Source organism: Chelon labrosus, assembly GCF_963514085.1.
Source record: "Chelon labrosus genome assembly, chromosome: 16".
NCBI classification, from domain to species: Eukaryota; Metazoa; Chordata; class Actinopteri; order Mugiliformes; family Mugilidae; genus Chelon; species Chelon labrosus.
Window position 1 is genome coordinate 4,626,803 of NC_140349.1, and position 18,742 is coordinate 4,645,544.

The 18,742-nt window shown below is 50.7% G+C and overlaps 1 protein-coding gene across 10 annotated transcripts in view; it reads left to right on the forward strand.

Annotated features, from left to right (window-relative positions):
* Positions 1-18,742, forward strand: part of macf1a (microtubule actin crosslinking factor 1a) — a 203,567-nt gene that overhangs the window by 176,400 nt on the left and 8,425 nt on the right. For 8 of the 10 annotated variants that reach the window (XM_084563044.1, XM_084563040.1, XM_084563039.1 and 5 more), the window contains 26 exons: positions 84-287; positions 1,655-1,880; positions 2,473-2,699; positions 2,785-2,907; positions 2,992-3,093; positions 3,623-3,724; positions 3,848-4,021; positions 4,168-4,323; positions 4,433-4,630; positions 4,810-4,938; positions 5,365-5,547; positions 5,637-5,792; positions 5,885-6,091; positions 6,187-6,306; positions 6,416-6,585; positions 6,680-6,839; positions 6,923-7,117; positions 7,235-7,507; positions 7,656-7,844; positions 7,986-8,097; positions 8,466-8,632; positions 8,744-8,906; positions 8,990-9,144; positions 9,233-9,307; positions 11,118-11,135; positions 11,794-11,911. In XM_084563044.1, the coding sequence (XP_084419170.1) occupies positions 84-287; positions 1,655-1,880; positions 2,473-2,699; positions 2,785-2,907; positions 2,992-3,093; positions 3,623-3,724; positions 3,848-4,021; positions 4,168-4,323; positions 4,433-4,630; positions 4,810-4,938; positions 5,365-5,547; positions 5,637-5,792; positions 5,885-6,091; positions 6,187-6,306; positions 6,416-6,585; positions 6,680-6,839; positions 6,923-7,117; positions 7,235-7,507; positions 7,656-7,844; positions 7,986-8,097; positions 8,466-8,632; positions 8,744-8,906; positions 8,990-9,144; positions 9,233-9,307; positions 11,118-11,135; positions 11,794-11,911 (4,102 nt within the window). The remainder of the gene's footprint in view (positions 1-83; positions 288-1,654; positions 1,881-2,472; positions 2,700-2,784; positions 2,908-2,991; positions 3,094-3,622; positions 3,725-3,847; positions 4,022-4,167; positions 4,324-4,432; positions 4,631-4,809; positions 4,939-5,364; positions 5,548-5,636; positions 5,793-5,884; positions 6,092-6,186; positions 6,307-6,415; positions 6,586-6,679; positions 6,840-6,922; positions 7,118-7,234; positions 7,508-7,655; positions 7,845-7,985; positions 8,098-8,465; positions 8,633-8,743; positions 8,907-8,989; positions 9,145-9,232; positions 9,308-11,117; positions 11,136-11,793; positions 11,912-18,742) is intronic. The other 2 variants (XM_084563038.1, XM_084563041.1) reach the window with 1 other exon arrangement.

Genomic DNA, 18,742 nt, shown 5'->3' on the forward strand with positions numbered 1-18,742 from the left:
ATAAATAAAATGATCTGGTTAAACTTTTTATTTATTTATTTTAATGATTTCTAATTTTCCATGTTGCTGATTTTCCCCTCTAGCTGCTCAGAGAGTCCATCGCGGAGCACAAGCCTCACATCGACAAGCTCATGAAGATCGGGCCCCAGCTGGCCGAGCTCAGCCTCCAGGAGGGGGCGACGGTGACGCAGCGCTACACCGACGCCGAGAGACGCTACCTGGCCATCAAAGAGGAGGTCAAAGGTCGTGCTACGTCACTCGACGAGGCAGTGTCACAGTCTGCACAGGTACGCCACAGACAGACGACAGGTCGACTGGTGGATTCAGTAAACTCTGCTTTAGCTGCAGGACATTGTTTAAAAGACTTACATAAAGTATTTAGAGTCTGTAGCCTTAGATAAAAAAAAAAGATTACTAAACAGCATGAGTTTTACGTGAGTGTGTTTTTTGTCTCTGTTGCTTGTTTTACACTAAATGATAATGAGGATTTATCGTACGATGTCAGAGGTTTGGTTAAAGTTTAACTCTCATTTGCTGCTGTATCACATCTTCTAGTGTAGCTGCTCTTCATCTCATTGAATCATTGTTGTTGCTGCCGTCACTTTATCAAGTTTGTACTGTGCATGACTCTGATTTAACTCATTGTATTATTTCTCCACCCCCCGCCCCATCAAACCGACCCACGTATCGCTCCCTCCCTCCCTCCACCTGCACTCCGTCCACCCCGCTGTCATCTCATCCCTCGCTCCATCCTAAAACAACCACCTCCTTGTCTCTTACCCCTCCTCTCCTCTCCCACCCACTCACCCCTTGTACTTAACCTCAAACCCCCCCCCCTCCCCCATCTCATCCTTGCAACCCGTCTCCATCCCCATCCCTCGTTCATTGTGGATGTGCTGTGTGTGTTGCACCCTCACCACCATTTTCTCCATGGTCACTGCTCACTGCAATCACCCAGCTGGTAGAGGTAAGACCACAGACTGACAACAACAAACCGGTGGTTTCACATGATTTGGGAACAACAGAATAAATCAATAAGAGCAAATGCTGCACCAATCAATCGCTAATTAAGCTCTAATCTCACCAGACACAGATCGTCCGCCCCTGAAGTAATAATTTGGATTATTTCTGTATATAAATCACCTTAATTAACTGAATCTCAGCTGCAGATTTATTGATTTACACGTTGAACCGAATCATGTGACTGAAGCGAATCTGTTAGACTTCAGACTTGAATTAAGGCTAAACAAGAATTAATTCAAGTCCTTTAATCAGCCCTAGTTGTCCCTTTTTGTACCTCCTAATGTTCCCCATGTGGCTAGAGGAGTTGTGTTTTGTGAGTAATTTATCAATCTGACTTCCTTCAGCCGTTTAAAACTCAGAAACTGTATCGTGCTCTTCTCTAAATCGCTCCCTCTTGTGTAGACTGAGTCCAGTTTTGTTTCTGAGAACCTGTGTGACACGCTGAAAGAGCAATACTGAGATATAATTATTTAAATTATCTCCACAGATGGCCCACCACCCACATCATATCTCAGTATTTTCCCACTTTCACTGTGTCACCCAGCAATCAAACCCAAACCCATCCTCCTCCTCCTCCACCTCCTCCTCCTCGGTTATAACTTTCTCTTCCGCTTTCTCCTTCTGTCTTCAGTTCCACGACAAGATGGACCCGCTGTTGGAGACGCTGGAGGGGGCGGTGCAGCGACTGCGGCAGCCTCCCCCGGTGGCTGCAGAGGTGGAGAAGATCAGGGAGCAGCTGGCGGAGCACCGAGCCCAAGGGCTGGAGCTGGACAAACTGCTGCCAAGCTTCTCCGCCCTCTGCGCCCGCGGAGAGGAGCTCATCGGCCGAGCTGCTCACGACGATCCTGCAGCTCAGGGTGAGTGGCTGGGATGTGTCCGTCTGAAACAGGCAAATTTACACAACGTGAACATGTTGCAACAAAAGAACAATAATTGGATTTACTATAGGCCAAGTGGTGAATAAACAGCCAGCTCGTTAATGTGACTTTCTCATCCTACACACTGTCTGAGTTGGTCGGAACAGAGAGGCAAACAATGTGTGCTTCTGCAATCTTTGTGCAAGCTGTTAAAATCTTATTTTGGGCCGTCGTCCAGCAACTGCGCCCGGGCCAGTCTGCAGACCTCGTCAGATCTTGAAATGGAACAGAATCAGCGGCGAGTTGTGCATATTTCCTCCAGTGCCGACACATGTCGGAGCAAAGGACACACATGTCTTTGTTCCACTGCCCTCTAAAGAACATTGTGCCTTGATGCCCTGCAGCCCTCGTGGAAATGAAAGGCCTCAGTGTGCACTAATGGTGGGAGTGGACTCATACCAGTACTGGACATGGGAAAGCTAGATTCAGACTTATTATCAATCTAAATTGTCTGAAACTGAATCATTTCCCAGTAATAAGATTCTTTTTCTCCACCAGCCTGTTTAAAATGTCTCCTCTCTCCTTCCCGCAGCTGTTCGTTCCCGTCTCCTGCGCCTCCGCTCGCTGTGGGATGAGATCCGGCAGCGAGCCGAAGAGAGAGAGGGGAAGCTGAACGACGTCCTGGACCTGGCTGGGAAGTTCTGGGCCGACGTGGCGGCGCTGCTGAGCACGCTCCGAGACTCCCAGGATATTGTGAAAGAGCTGGAGGACCCTGGGGTCGACCCGTCGCTCATCAAACAACAGATCGAGGCCGCTGAGGTACAGAGGCGGAGAAAAAGATAGTGGCAGGAAGCGACTGTGAAGCTGCTGAATGACTCAGTTTGATCCTTTGTTCTTCTTCTAGGCTATCAAGGCAGAGACAGACGGCCTGAGGGAGGAGCTGGAGTTTGTCAGGACCCTCGGAGCCGACCTGATCTTTGCCTGTGGAGAAACTGAGAAGCCTGAAGTCAAGAAGACCATAGATGAGGTGAGAACTCAAGAGAACCTGGAAAAAACTAATTAAAATAAAAAACAATGAACATCTCAACTAAATAATCTGTCATCCTGTCAGATGAACGCAGCCTGGGAGGGCCTGAACCGAACATGGAGAGAGAGGATGGAGAGGCTGGAGGAGGCCATGACCGCCTCTGTCCAGTACCAGGATGCTCTGCAGGTTTGTTACCATGTTTGTCCCTGATCTGCCACAACATTACGACCACCGACAGGAGAAGTAAATAACATTGACCATCTTGTGACGGTTCAGTGTTCTGCTGGGAAACTTCTGGACCTGGCATTCATTGGTGTGGATGTTACTTAGACATGTAGCACCCACCTAGACCAGACCAGACACCCCCACCCCATAGCAATGACACTCCTTGATGATCCCCAGCAGGATGCAGCCTGACACAGACACACACACAAAAACACTTTAGGAACAACTAAAAAAAAACATGAAGAACAGCACAAGGTGTTGACCTGGCCTCCAAATTCACTAGATCCCAAACTGATCAAGTATCTGTAGGATGATCCACAGAGGCCCCTCCCCTCAAAGGCCCCCCCACTAACAACATTCTGTTGCCAGACACCACAGGATACAGGAAGCTGGTCATAATGTTACGCCTGATCGGTGTATGTTGAGTTCAATCTCTTTAACTTCATAACTGTGATCCTGTTGATGGTTAACGTCTCGGTCTCTTCTCCAGTCTATGTTTGACTACCTGGACAACGCAGTGATCAAACTCTGTGAGATGTCGACGGTGGGAACTGATCTGGGAACAGTCAAACAGCAGATTGAAGAACTTAAGGTTAGCGGGACAGATCTTCTTTTACATGTTTTTAAATATAAGATTTATGACACACGGGAGCTAACAACATTCTCCTTTCCCTTTTTTTCTTTTTACTTTTGTTTCCGTCTTCACTCTGAGCAGCAGTACAAGGTGGAGGTTTACCAGCAGCAGATCGACATGGAGAAGCTCTGCCACCAGGGGGAGCTGCTGTTAAAGAAAGTGTCCGACCAGACGGACAGGGACATGATCCAGGAGCCGCTGACCGAACTCCGACACCTCTGGGAGAACCTGGGGGATAAAATCACCCAGAGACAGGTACAGAAATCACTTCTAAGAATTAAAAACTGATCTAGGAGCTGTTCTGCGTACCTGAAAGCATTCTGTAGAAGTAAATGTGTTGGGACAGATGCTGATCAGTTCCTGATTTCGAAGCCATAACTTCTGTCTATGTTCTATTGTAGCACAAGCTAGAGGGAGCCCTCTTGGCCCTGGGTCAGTTCCAGCACGCCCTCTCTGAGCTGCAGGCCTGGCTGAACCACACCCACACCACTCTGGACACACAGCGACCCGTCAGCTCGGACCCCAAGGCCATCGAAATCGAGCTGGCCAAACACCACGTACGTCTCTGTTCATTACAAGACAATATGTCAATGAGGTCATGTTTTTAACATCTGGTGTGTTAAACTGGTTGCTTTAATCCCTTCCTCCCCCCTTGTGGTCAATCAGGTTTTGCGTAACGATGTGCTGTCCCATCACACCACGGTGGAGACGGTGAACGGCGCTGGCGCAGAGCTGCTGGAGTCCTCTCCGGGAGACGAGGCCAGCCACCTGAGGGATCAGCTGGAGCAGCTCAACCAGAGCTGGGAGAGTTTGTTGCTCAAGACGCAGGAACGCCAGAAGCTCCTGGAGGCCGCGCTGCAGCAGGTGCCGTACAGTTTTGTTGCATCTTTGGGTTTAATACTTTCATTGCAAGTGATTAGATTTGCCTCATCAGCGTCAGTCTGTTTTACGATCGCAGCTGAAGCAGTAGCAGTAACATTTTCACGACGTGTTCTCTATCTGCAACTGTCGGGATTAATTTACATCTGCTCTCGCTCCGTTAGGCCGAAGGTTTCCACGGCGAGCTGGAGGAGTTCCTCCAGTGGCTGCGGAGGACGGAGAGCCAGCTGTCGGCCGCCAAACCAACAGGTGGCCTCCCCGAGACGGCCAGGGAGCAGCTCCAGCAGCACATGGTAACGGAGACTCCCATTACGCCCAAATACTCACGGCATGACTCAATACACGGGCACATATTAGCTTGGTTTATTGGGATTCTGGTATTACGTCATGTAAAATAGCAGCATCACCGTGCAAAGACACTGGCATAGTGTCCAGATTGCATGGTGGGAACTTTTTTATTACATCTGTGGAATGACTTTTCACCACAAATCTTACTTCAGTAGCAGATTTGTCAACTTTAAACATTTCTGGAACAGCTTTACGAGCGTAAAACTATTATAACAACAAGTTTTGAGCAGATGCACGAAGTCCTGACTCACATTTACGCAGAGAGACACCTGGCAGATGGTAGCTAGGAAACTTTAGTCGCGTCCATTGTTCTAAACAAGTCAGACGCGACGGCCCTCACCTCTTACCCTGATCGTGTTTTGTGTCTGCAGGAGCTTCAGGCTCAGCTGACTCAGCGAGGCGAACAGTACCACCACCTGCTGGATCAGGGAGAGTCCATGCTGCTGGCCCGCGGAGGAGAGGAAGCAGGACCTGGCACCACCCAGACCCAACAGAACCTGGCCATGCTGCAGAACAAGTGGGTCAGCCTCAACACCAAGATGGACGACCGCAGGGTAAGAGCACGCGGCCGAACCTGTCTGTGTTGTTTTGTAGATGTTCTCGAAAAGGTTTGTGGTTAAGTTTCAACACTTGGACTTTTTAGGCAAAGCTGGAAGAGGCAGTTTCCTTGGCGACGGGCTTCCAGACTTCGCTGCAGGACACCATCAACTGGCTGACCCAGGCTGAACAAACCCTGAACATGGCTCAACCCCCCAGCCTCATGCTGGACACTGTCCTCTTCCAGATCGATGAGCACAAGGTACAAAATTATAAACAGCCATTGTTACCTCTCTTTCTTTTCTCCTCCGCTTCTCCTAACTCGTCTTTCCACTCTCCTCCGTGTCTGTGCAGGTGTTTGTGAACGAGGTGAACACCCACAGGGAGCAGGTCCTGGCCCTGGAGAAGGCCGGCTCTCAGCTTCGCTTCGCCAGCCTGAAGCAGGACGTGGTTCTCATCAAGAACCTGCTGCTCAGCGTCCAGGCCCGCTGGGACAAGCTGGTCCAGAGATCACTGGACCGCGGCCGTCACCTCGACGAGGCGCGCAAACGAGCCAAACAGGTAGAGGGATGAGGGATGTACTGACAACATGACGGGGATCATTGGTAATTGGTCATTTTAAAAACACTTTTTCATCCCTTCAACTCTTCCTCTAGTTCCACGAGGCCTGGAGGAAGCTGACAGACTGGCTAGAAGAAGCCGAGAAGAGACTGGACTCAGAGCTGGAGATCTCCAACGAGCCAGACAAGATCAAAATACAACTGACCAAGCACAAGGTACCAGAGGCTTTAAGAGAGAGATGCATCGTCAAACAACAAACGTCTTCATTTCAGCATCTCGCTGGTGTTCCCCTCTACAAATCTTTCTGTTCTTCCGCCCGTGCAGGAGTTTCAGAAAGCGCTGGGATCGAAGCAGCCTATGTACGACACCACGGTGAGGTCCGGGAAGGCCATGAGGGACAAAGCTCAGCTGCCGGCGGACACCCAGAAACTGGATCACCTTGTAGGGGAAGTCCGCGACAAGTGGGACACCGTCTGTGGCAAGAGCGTGGAGAGGTAAAGAGGACTGAAACTGGTTTATTGAGTTTGGAATCGTCGTGAAATACAAAACGTGATAAGTAACAGCTGTTGTTTCTTCTTCTTACTCCAGACAACACAAGCTGGAGGAGGCTCTGCTGTTCTCAGGCCAGTTTGCCGAGGCTCTTCAGGCTTTGGTTGACTGGCTGTACCGAGTGGAGCCTCAGCTCGCTGAAGACCAGCCCGTCCATGGAGACCTGGATCTGGTGTCCAACCTCATGGACTCACATAAGGTGTGATAAACAAGTATAATATTAATAATAACGTCTCTTTACACCTGTTGCGTGGTCGTTTATAACACTCTCTGTACTTACAGGCTTTCCAAAAAGAACTGGGTAAGAGAACCGGCAGCGTTCAGGCTCTGAAGCGCTCGGCTCGGGATCTGATGGAGACCGGCCGCGACGACACGGCGTGGGTCAAAGTTCAGCTCCAGGAGCTCAGCAACCGCTGGGATACGGTGTGCGCTCTGTCGGTCACCAAGCAGACCCGCCTCCAGCAGGCCCTCAAACAGGTCAGACAGGAAGCTACAGTTTCATTTAAAACTTCTTTTACTGCAGATCCAATCTCAGATAATTCACAGGTCACTGTTAAACCCCTTTCCTCTACTTGTTTCCTCAACTTCCTTCAGGCGGAGGAGTTTCGGACGGCGGTGCAGGTGCTGCTGGAGTGGCTGTCGGAGGCCGAGCAGACGCTTCGTTTCCGCGGCGTCCTCCCCGAAGAGGCGGAGACTCTGCAGGCGCTGCTGCACACGCATCGAGACTTCATGGGCACGGTGGAGGAGAAGAGGGCCGACGTGAACAAGGCTGCCGGCATGGGAGAGGGCATCCTGACGGTGTGTCACCCCGACTCCATCACCACCATCAAACACTGGATCACCATCATCAGGGCGCGCTTCGAGGAGGTGAGGAGGGCTGCTTGCACCAACCAAGCAAAACATCTTATTTAATTGAATTTAAATACATCTGTAATTTACCTAGTTTTCAAAATATCTGCCAATTTGAAAAGTGCAGTACACTGATCTGTAAAAATATAAAATCTTCACTCTACAGGTGCTGACTTGGGCCAAGCAGCACGAGCAGCGGCTGGAGACGGCGCTGACCGAGGTGCTCAACAACGCCAACCTGCTGGAGGAGCTGTTGTCGTGGTTACAGTGGAGCGAGACCACACTGGTGCAGAGAGACACGGAGCCACTTCCTCAGGACATCCCGCAGCTCAAAACACTCATCACGGAACACCAGGTGGGTGTCCCGTCAGTTGTTTGTGGGCCTCCAGACGGTGTTTGTTTAGCGTTGCGAACGCGTCTCCAGGTGGAAACGGATCCATTAAGAGTCGAGTGGCTCACTGTCGTTGTTTTGTTTTTGTTTTGTTTTCCGTGGCAGATGTTTATGGAGGAGATGACGAGGAAGCAGCCGGATGTCGACAAAGTGACAAAGACCTACAAGAGGAAACCGGCCGAGCCTCCCAGCAGCCTGGCTGAGAGGAGAGGAGCTCGTATGTGTTTACCTCTCTGTGGACAAATATTAGCGTCTGCTGCACGACAGCATGAACGCATGTCTTAGAAATGTAGTGATGTCCTGATTGGTATCTGGGTCGATGCAGGATCGGTGACGGACCGGATATCAGTCAGACAAAACCCATTATTTTGTAGTTATTTATTTTAGGTCTGCGATAAACTTAAACCACGTCCTTGTAGCGTCAAAACTTATTCATCTCCGTTGGCTAGTGTCAAAAGCATCCAAAAAACAACCAAAGTGTGTAAGAACTTTACTCTGGAAAATGAAGTCAGCGCAGAAAATTTGATCTGGACATCCCTGTAGAAATGTACAGTTATTACATTTTTACCTCTCTGTTGGCTGCAGGCAAACACCAGCAGCAACAGCAGCAGCAGCAGCAGCAACAAGCAGCCATGCAGGTCCCTGGAGGAAACCCACGACTCAACCAGCTCTGTGCCAGGTGGCAGCAAGTGTGGCTGCTGGCTCTGGACCGGCAGCGCAAACTCAACGATGCTCTGGACAGGCTGGAGGAGGTAGCCGTCATATAATATACTCACATTATATTAAAGCTTGATTAGTCTCTGCTTCTGTGTGTTCTCTGTACGGTTTTACACGACCAAACTAAACATGCTATCCGTCCTCAGCTCAAAGAGTTCGCCAACTTTGACTTTGACGTGTGGAGGAAGAAGTACATGCGCTGGATGAACCACAAGAAGTCTCGCGTCATGGATTTCTTCAGACGCATCGACAAGGATCAAGACGGAAAGATCACGCGGCAGGAGTTCATCGACGGCATCTTGGCTTCCAGTAGGACGCTTGGTTGTTTTTCAGTTTGGCTGATTTCGTTTGCCATTAAATAACGCGTGATGTCCCATTGTGCCTCTGTGCAGAATTCCCGACCAGTAAGCTGGAGATGACGGCCGTGGCGGACATCTTTGACCGAGACGGAGACGGTTACATCGACTACTACGAGTTTGTTGCTGCTCTGCATCCAAACAAGGACGCATACAGACCGACCACGGATGCTGATAAGATAGAGGACGAGGTAAGAAATAAAAAAAAAACACACACAAACAAATAATAAAACACAGCAGAGTTGGCTTTTATTGACGTCTTTGTCTGTGGCTTTGCAGGTGACTCGGCAGGTGGCGCAGTGTAAATGTGCCAAGAGGTTCCAGGTGGAGCAGATAGGAGAGAACAAATACCGGGTAAGTTCAGCTCAGCTTCTGTTTATCTGTTTATTTATAGACGTATATGTTTAAAATACAGTTATATATAAAAAAAAAAGTTTATTCAAAGCATTTTAGCCACAAATGTATGCTGCTTCACGTAGAATTAATTAATGCAAACAAACCAGGATTACTTGTAAATACAGTTTGACATTGTTCTGATTAATAGAAATTGTATTTTTATTATTAATATTATTATTATTCATGCCTGTCTGCATCTGCACTTCATTAACCTTCATAACCTTCATAACTTCACAGCATTTTCTTTCATGCGTGTCCATCTCACATCATGGTCTCATGGTGTATTTATAAATGTCCCGATAACATCGATATGTAACATGTTTTTAACACCTCACAGCGCTCCAGGATTGCCTTATTTGCCACCGCTCAAACTTATTTATTATCATTATTATTATTATTAATATAACCCTGTAAATATGACGGCACAGATACACACTGGGCTTTTAGTTTGAAGGCTAAAAAAGCAAATTGGAGTCTGGATGCTTAAATTAGCAGTCGTTTACATTCCTGAACCTCACAAAAGATAAATAAGAATGATAAATCGTTGGACATCGCAAAATCACCACATCTCTTAGGTCCTGTTCAGACTTGGAATTAAAATGCGCCTCAAGTGACCAATTGTGATCTGAGTTCTGTGCTTTGTCTATAAATAACGTGTGGGAAGCAGTCGAATATTGTGCTCCTTACTGCTGTTTCAGAACCACGAACAGCGCCATTTGTTGTACGTATTTTGGAACATAATAGGCTGGAAACTAAAATTTATTTATCTTGTCATGACACAAATCTGAGATTACAAGTCAAACTGTGAAAGTTTAGGCAGCATAATTTCACCAGTGCGCCGTCTGCAGCAGCGACAGAAGAAACTTCTTGTAGTTATGTTAAATCAGCATGATTACATTAATTAACCACGTCCCCCATAATGTTTTTATAAGGAAATTACTCACAGCATACTCATATTAAATAATTAAATTTGTTTGGATCTAACACCAGCATGGCTTGACCCATCAAAAAAGCCTTTAAGTGTCTTTTTCTGAATGAATGAGTCAAAACTCTGCTAATACCAGAGGAAGACACAAACATATTGTGTTCGCTCTGCTAAAGGAATGAGGTCACAAGCTGAATCAGATCTCAAATGCCTCTTGAATGTGTTCACACCGGATCTTTAAGCTGGTCACATGTGATCTGATTCACTCAGGAGGCGTCTGTAATACCAGGTCTGGTCTAAACGGGATCTTAGTGTCTGATCGTGATGAGACTAAATTTAACAAACGGAAAGATTCAGATTTTATAGGAATCTGAATCTAGTAGCCTTCACTAACTAGCATGTGTGTGTATCTCAGCAGCGTTTTTACAGCAGACATAACCTCAGTTTTCACAGTTTTCAGCAGCATTTACTGGATCGGCCGTCACTGCTACAGTCTGTGTGTCCACTCCGTCATTATCCTCTGGGTAATGACCTCCAGTGTCAGACTGCAGGACACTGAGGATACTAATAATCACAGCAGTGGTCTGTCTGTCCCTGTCTCTTGTCTCTTTGCTCGTGTTTGTGTCTGGCTGCTTTTTTTTTTTTGTCCTCCATCGTCAGCTGATTCACACCACTTCACGTCCCCTGCACCTCCTCGCTTCCACCTCTAACTCTGAGCTCAAAGTAACAGAAGTACACAAATAAACGGTGACAAGCCTCAGATGTCGGTACATGTTGTTTCACTCTCGCTCTGTTTCTTTCTCCTTGTCTTCCTCCGCTCCGTGTCTACTGGATTTATTGTAGTTCTTCCTCGGAAACCAGGTAAAGTGACACCCGATGCTGTGAACAGCGGACGAGTGAAACCTGCTTCCTCGTTCGCCGACAAAGGAGTACACGGACTTCTGCTGCAACTCGCTCCTAAAAAAAAAAAAAACAACTTGTTTTCATGCCACGATTGTGTATTAAGGTTAAAAAAAGAAGCAGCACTCCTTCGTGGCTTTGCAACGTGTAAGCAGGTTTCACCGTCCGCTTGAGTTCCTGCCGTGATTTGTTTGGTGTTGAGAGTGACAAATTGCACAATGCGACGCAGGCGGCGTTGACATGGCTGAGGTGGTAATTAGTGGTTAGGTGATGTATAGTCTGCTTTGGACTGAAGCTGGGAAGCAAATCAAGCCGCTTGGAGAGAGATCTGGTATCGCTTGGAGATCTGCTTTGCTGGGGAAAAAAAAACCAAAAACGTTTCTATAATCTTTGAAGTGATTTCTGATGATGCTTTATATTTGAGCTGCTGGGTGAACTGGGCTGAGAATCTTTTGAGTCAATGCATGGTTTTCCTGTCGATGCATGGAGTAGATGAGATGTTCAGATGTCGGTACGACGGTTGGGAATCATTTGAAACTCACTGACTTTCTCCTCCTGCCTTCTCCGCTGCTCCTCGCCGCTCCTTCTTCTTCTCTTCTTCTTTTTTACCCACCTTTAGTTCGGCGACTCTCAGCAGCTGCGTCTGGTCAGGATTCTGCGCAGCACGGTGATGGTGAGAGTCGGCGGAGGCTGGATGGCTCTGGACGAGTTTCTGGTGAAGAATGATCCGTGCAGAGGTGAGCAACGTTTACACACAAGCATACCACCGCTCTACAACTCTGTGTCGGCCACGTTTTAGTCACAGGCACTCGCAAGAGTCTGACCGATGCTGGATCTCTGAGGTACATCTATTAAAATAAACCAAATAAAAAATAGTTTGGGTACAAACTGAAGAACTGTGACCAAGAATATGTGCAATGTGGAATTATATATTAGGAATGAAAGAGGAAAAGTTTTACTCTTATTAACAGATTCTTGTTATATTTGAGATTTGAGTCTTTAAAGCGAGAGTTACGTATGTAACTACGGTTCTATGAATCCTGGATGACCGCCAGAGGCGGTGCTTCAGCACTGAATGTCTCCATCTCGCGCATGCGCAGGTCGAGTGTTTATACCAACAGAGTCACCTGTGACCCCCGATGACACCGGCTAACCTATATCTTCCGGTGACATCAGAGGATCTGTTCCTGCAGAATCTTCTCGCGAAACCACAAGGATTCTGAGTGACAGAACGCTCTGGCGGTCATCCAGGATTCATAGAACCGTAGTTACATACGTAACTCTCGTTCTATTTCATCCTTACTGACCGCCAGAGGCGGTGCTTCAGCACTGGATGACCCATAACGACAAAGTCACGAGGAATGCCAATACATACCTCAATGAGAGGAGGCAGTAGAGGTGGGCAACAGGGCCACACCCAGCGGATGGGGAGTGGCCACATTCACCCGATAGAATCTGGAGAAGGTAGTTGGTGATGCCCACGATGCTGCATCACAGATGTCCTGCAGGGGCACGCCTCTCAGAGCCGCCCATGATGTAGAGACAGCCCTAGTAGAGTGGCACCTCACCCCAGATGGCGGGGGGCGACCACTGTGTCTATATGCCTGGGTAATGACATCCACAACCCAGTGCGACAATCGCTGTTTGGAGAGAGCGCAGCCTTTCCTAGGACCACCATGACAAAGGAACAGCTGTTCTGACCGTCTCATGCTTGCGGTCAAAGATACATAGACTCTCAGAGCCCGCACAGGGCACAACAGTCCTAACCCGTCCTCCCCTGCAGGGGGAATAAACTGTGCCAGGTGGATAGGTCGGTTAAGGTTCGACGATGACAGAACCTTGGGAAGAAAAGCCGTATTCGGCCACAGAGTGACCCCCGAGCCATCTGAGTTCCATCTCAGACATGAATCACTCACAGAGAGAGCATGTAGCTCCCCAACACGCTTCGCTGAAGTGATGGCGAGGAGAAAAGCAGTCTTAGCAGACACCCACTTCAGCTCTGCCTGCGCCAGGGGCTCAAAAGGAGGCAGACACAAAGCGTCCAGCACCAGGGGCAGATCCCATGCTGGAGCTCTCTGTGCCTGTGGGGGTCTTAACCTCAAGGCTCCCTTTAGAAAAAGTGACACGAGTCTTTGGCCCCCCACGGTGTTGCCATCAACCCGGGCATGTCGAGATGGGGGTGGGAGGGTTCGATTTTTTGTTCTGTTTTTGCTGTTTTTAGCCTCTGTGAGGCACTTTGTGTTGCTTTTAAAAGGCATGAAAAGTGCAATATAAATAAATTTTGATTTGATTTGATTTGATTTGAGAGGAAATGGCTGCCACGTATACCCTCAGAGTAGCCGGGGACCGTCCGCCATCCAAAAGTGACTGTAAAAACTCCAGAATTTTCGGAATTGTACAGTGCACGGGGTCCTCACCCCTGCTCGAACACCATACAGAAAACAGCCGCCACCTGTTCTCATACTGCAACCGGGTAGAAGGCGCCCTAGCATTCAGTATGATATGTTGGACAGTGTCCGAACACCCTGTCAGCAGCGGGTCGGGCCCTGCAGTGGCCAAACCCAAAGCTGCAGGCGCTGAGGGTCGGGATGCCAAATCCGGCCCCCTAACTGAGACAGGAGATCCATCCTGTCGGGGAGACGCCAGGGTGAGCTGCGGCAGAGCCTGTGCAGCAGAGGAAACCATGTCCTCCCCGGCCAGAAGGGGGCTACCAACAGCAGCTTGTGGCCCTGCTGGAGGACCCTCTGCAGTACTTGAGGAATCAGAGGGATTGGTGGAAAGGCATAGAGAAGACTCTCCGGCCAATCGTGGGCGAGAGCATCCTGGCCCAGAGGGCTGGTCTCCCCTGTCAAGGAGAACCAGAGGGGGCAATGGGTCGACTCCTCTGTGGCAAAGAGGTCCACCTCTGCCCTGCCAAAAACGTCCCAGATGTTGAGCACCACCTCGGGATGAAGCCGCCACTCCCCCGGTGGAGGCTTGCCACGGGATAGGAAGTCTGCGGTCCGGTTCCGTTCTCCCGGCAAGTACATCGCCCTCATGCTGGCTAGGTGGGGAGCCGCCCACAACAGGAGGTCCCGGGTCACCTGCAACAGCCGTGCTGACCTGGTTCCCCCCTGGTGGTTTATGTGAGAGACGGCTGAGACATTGTCCGTCCGTACTAGCACATGCCTCGCTCTCAGGAACGGAAGAAAAGACTGCAGTGCCATGTGCACTGCCCGAAGCTCCAGCACGTTGATGTGCTCCGAGCGGTCCCGTGCAGGCCACAGCCCGCGAGCTGTCCGGTTCTGCCACACAGCACCCCACCCTGAGAGGGAGGCGTCCGTTGTGACAGTCTCCCGACGGGATGCAATAGAGCCCATGGGCATGCCCCGAAGGAGAAATGACCTCTCCCTCCATGGAGCCAGAGCAAGGAGGCAACGCCGTGACACCTTGAGTTTCCTGTGCCGGTGCCACTTGGCGTCCAAGTGAAAGCTGTTCAGCCACCTCTGAAGGGGACGCAGCGACAGCAACCCTAAGGGGACCACAGTGGCAGCAGCCGTCAGCTTGCCTAAGAGGCGCAAATACAGGACATAGCGCAAACAGCGGCCCTCCCGAAAGAGGAGAAGGAGGCGGATGATGTCGTCCACGCGCCGGGGAGATGGACAGGCCTTCATGGCAACGGCATCCAGAGTCATCCCCAGAAAGAGTGTACTCTGTGAGGGGACCAGGCAGCTCTTCAGAAAATTCACTCTGAGACCGAGCTGGGTCACATGTGAGAGGAGAATCGCCGTGTCCCGGGTCACTTGAGACCGGGATGGCGCGCAAATCAGCCAGTCGTCCAGATACGGCAGAATCTTCATGCCCCGCGACTGCAGGGGTGAGAGGGCTGCCGCCACACACCTGGTGAACACCCGTGGAGAAAGGGAGAGGCCGAACGGGAGCACCCTGAACTGAAAATGGCGGCCCTGGAAGGCAAACCGCAGAAAATGTCTGTGGTGTGGTGCTATGGGGACATGAAAGTACGCATCCTTCAGGTCTACCGAAGTAAACCACTCCCCTCTGGCAACGGTACACAGGACCTCTGCAGTGCTGAGCATGTGAAACCGCAAGACCTTGAGGAACCTGTTGAGTCCCCTCAAGTCGAGGACAGGGCGGAGTCCGCCGTCTTTCTTTTCGACAAGAAAGTAAGTCGAATAGAACCCCCCGGGTGATGACAGGGGGTCTACCGGTTCGATGGCACCCTTGTCCAGGAGGGCGGACAACTCCTGGTTGAGGGCATGGGCTTTTGCCGGGTCGTGTATGATGGTCATCTTGACCCGGCCGAAGGCTGGGGGCCGGCGTCGGAACTGAAGTTTGTACCCGTGGGTTAAGGTGGAAATCACCCACGGGTCCGTGGTGGAAGCAGCCCAGTGGCTGAGCTGCTGCTGGGAAAAACAGCCGACGACCGGCCCCAGGCTCTCAGCGCCTGGTCCCCCGGCCTCTAGAGGCCCTGGGGGGACGACGGGCTGCATCGAAAGCCTGAGGTTGTCTAGAGGGCAGTCGTTCAGGGGCTCGAAAGCCCTGAGCCCCTCGTTGAACAGGCTGTTGAGCCGGTCGCTGAGACCTAAGGTGGCCACTGGGGAAAGCCTGTGGCTGAGAGCGTCGCTGGGGGGCAGCTGAAGAACCCCCCGGCCTGCCGGGAGGAGGCATACTCCTGTGAAGCCCAGAGAGCTGCTGTCGAGTCTGTCTGGCCTGGACTGTGCGCTCAAGCGCCTCTAGAGCAGCCGACCCGAAAATCTCACCGGGTTCCACTGGGACACTGCGGAGGGTTCTCCGGCACGTCTCAGTGAGAGGCGACTGTGCCAGCCACACCTGGCGGCGAGCCTGGACGAGAGTGGACATCAAGCGCCCCAGTTCTCTGGACATCAGAGCAAAAGCCTGCAGAGACGCGTCACTGAAACTGTGGACAGACGCGTCCAGCGTAGCATCCTGCAGGGATGCAGAAAGAGCCAGCATCAGATGCGACAGGGAATTGCCGATGCGTCCCATGCGTGCCGCTGCGTCATAAGCTTTAGAGAGCAGATCATCTGTAACCCGACACTGGGGGCGAGGACACCTAGCATCTGGCCTCAGAGCCTCATCAGGCGAAACGATGAGAGCCGCTATAGTCGGTTCAACCGCTGGCATGCGGGCCAAGCCAAACTTGGCTGCGTCCTGCATGGCAGCCAGGGTCCGGCCATCAGATGTTGCATGAGAGAGGACTCTAGTATCCCTCCAGCATGCGTGCAGCTCCCTCAGGTATTCGTCTGACGGAGGCACAGTAAAGGTGGCAGGGACTGGGCCCCGCCTGAAAAAAGCACTGGCAGGAGCCGGCTGAGCTTGTGGAACATCCAGCTGCAGGCGGGCCAGGGCCATACGAATGATGGCACCCATAGAGCTATCCTCAGACCCAGCAGCACAACTGTGGGTTGAGGAGCGGGAGCTCTCCCCAGAGCCATGCTTGGAGGTAATGTCCTGGGGAACCACGTCCGCCCCACAGTCAGCGAACTCAGTGGCTGATGCCGCCACGGAGAGCACATCATCCTCTGGATCGAACACGGCCGCAGGAGGAGCAGGAGCACCAACCTCCCCTGCACCAGTCCCAGACTGGATGGCTAGGAAGAGGGACTTCACCTGGTTCAACTCCTCAGTCAGCTGGTCCACCTTGGAGGCCAGTTTAGACTCCTTGGCCCCCCTCCCGGAGGAGGCACCCACGGTCTCAGCCCGCCGTCTAGGTCGCCTAGGCTGAGTTGGCATTCGCTGGGCTGGAGTCAACTGGTCCGGCCCCGGAACATGGCCCAGCAGGTGTTCAGCCTCAGCCAGTCTGGCAACCCGCACTGCCCGGGGCATGAAGCTACAGTTCATGCATGGATCCTCCGAAAGCCCCTCCCTCAGGTGTTCAAGGCCAAGGCACGAAGGACACATATCATGACCATCTTCAGGCTGCAGAGAAGCCAGACAGGCCGAGCAAGAGTGGTCACCAAACATGGTGACAACAACTGAGAAAACAACAGATGCTGGGAGAGGGAGCGAACGCACTGCCTTCACCAACAGGTGTTGCAACAAGGGCAACAGCACACGCCTATGCTGGGAGCGGGAGCGAGAGCACTACCTTCACCAGCAAGTCAGCTTGCTGTGCAAAAAAACAAAACAACCCAAGTAGGCCGAGCGAAAAACGCTGGTAAAACTACTTTTCCAAGGTAATAATATACACCTAAAGTGGGAGCGGGAGCGCACACACTGCCTTCACCACTACAGGGAACAACAACGAAAAACGGGCTACAACTTAGCGGATAACGGCGGTACAAATGTCGGGAGAGGGAGCGAGTACGCTGGCTTCACCAACAAATCAAACTACAACGAAAGACGGGTACAACCAACGGTGTACCGATACACAGGCAATAGGTCAAGCGGGCAACGCAGACCGCTAATGCCCGTAAATAATTACACAAATGTCGGGAGAGGGAGCGAGTACGCTGGCTTCACCAACAAATCAAACTACAACGAAAAACGGGTACAACCAACAGTGTACCGATACACAGCCAACAGGTCGAGCGGGCAACGCGACCGCTAATGCCCGAAAATAATAACACGAGCGTCGGGAGAGGGAGCGAGTATCACGCCGTCACCAACCTTATAACAAACGACTAAAACAAATACTCAAAGGGTGTCCGCGGTAAACCGCAACAAACCTCCCGTCTCAGCTCGTCGCAGCCTTTGGAGGGCGCAGCTCGCAGCTCCGACAACGTTGTCGCAAGGCTACCGGCGACGAAGCATCAGTGAAGTAAACGCTTAGTTCAGCTAGAACTTACTGACATACGTCTACCTGCAAAAGCGAGAAGATGAAAAGGAACAGATCCTCTGATGTCACCGGAAGATATAGGTTAGCCGGTGTCATCGGGGGTCACAGGTGACTCTGTTGGTATAAACACTCGACCTGCGCATGCGCGAGATGGAGACATTCAGTGCTGAAGCACCGCCTCTGGCGGTCAGTAAGGATGAAATAGAATCCAAGGTTTGTGGAAGAGTAAAATAAATATGAAGCAGTCAAGACTACAGCCACATTTGCAGTATATATCGATCGGGCATAACATTACGACCACCTTCCTAATATTATGTAGGTCTCTCCTTGTGCCTCCAAAACAGTTGAGACTCATCAGAGAATGAAGGACATGGTTCTTCTGGGGGTGTCCTGTGGTGTCTGGTAACAGGATGTTATTAGTGGGGGGGTCTTTGAGGGGGGGGGGCCTCTGTGGATCATCCCACAGATACTTGGTCAGTTTGGGATCTAGTGAATTTGGAGGCCAGGACGTTTGTGTGTGTGTGTGTGTGTGTGTCTGTGTCAGGCTGCATCCTGCTGGGGATGGCTGCTGCCATCAAGGAGTGTCATTGCTATGGGGTGGGGGTGTCTGGTCTGGTCTAGGTGGGTGCTACATGTCTAAGTAACATCCACACCAATGAATGCCAGGTCCAAAAGTTTCCCAGCAGAACATTGAATTATTATTGTTATTTACTTCTCAGGTCAGTGGTCATAATGTTGTGGCTGATTGGTGTATGGCCCAACTTTTTTA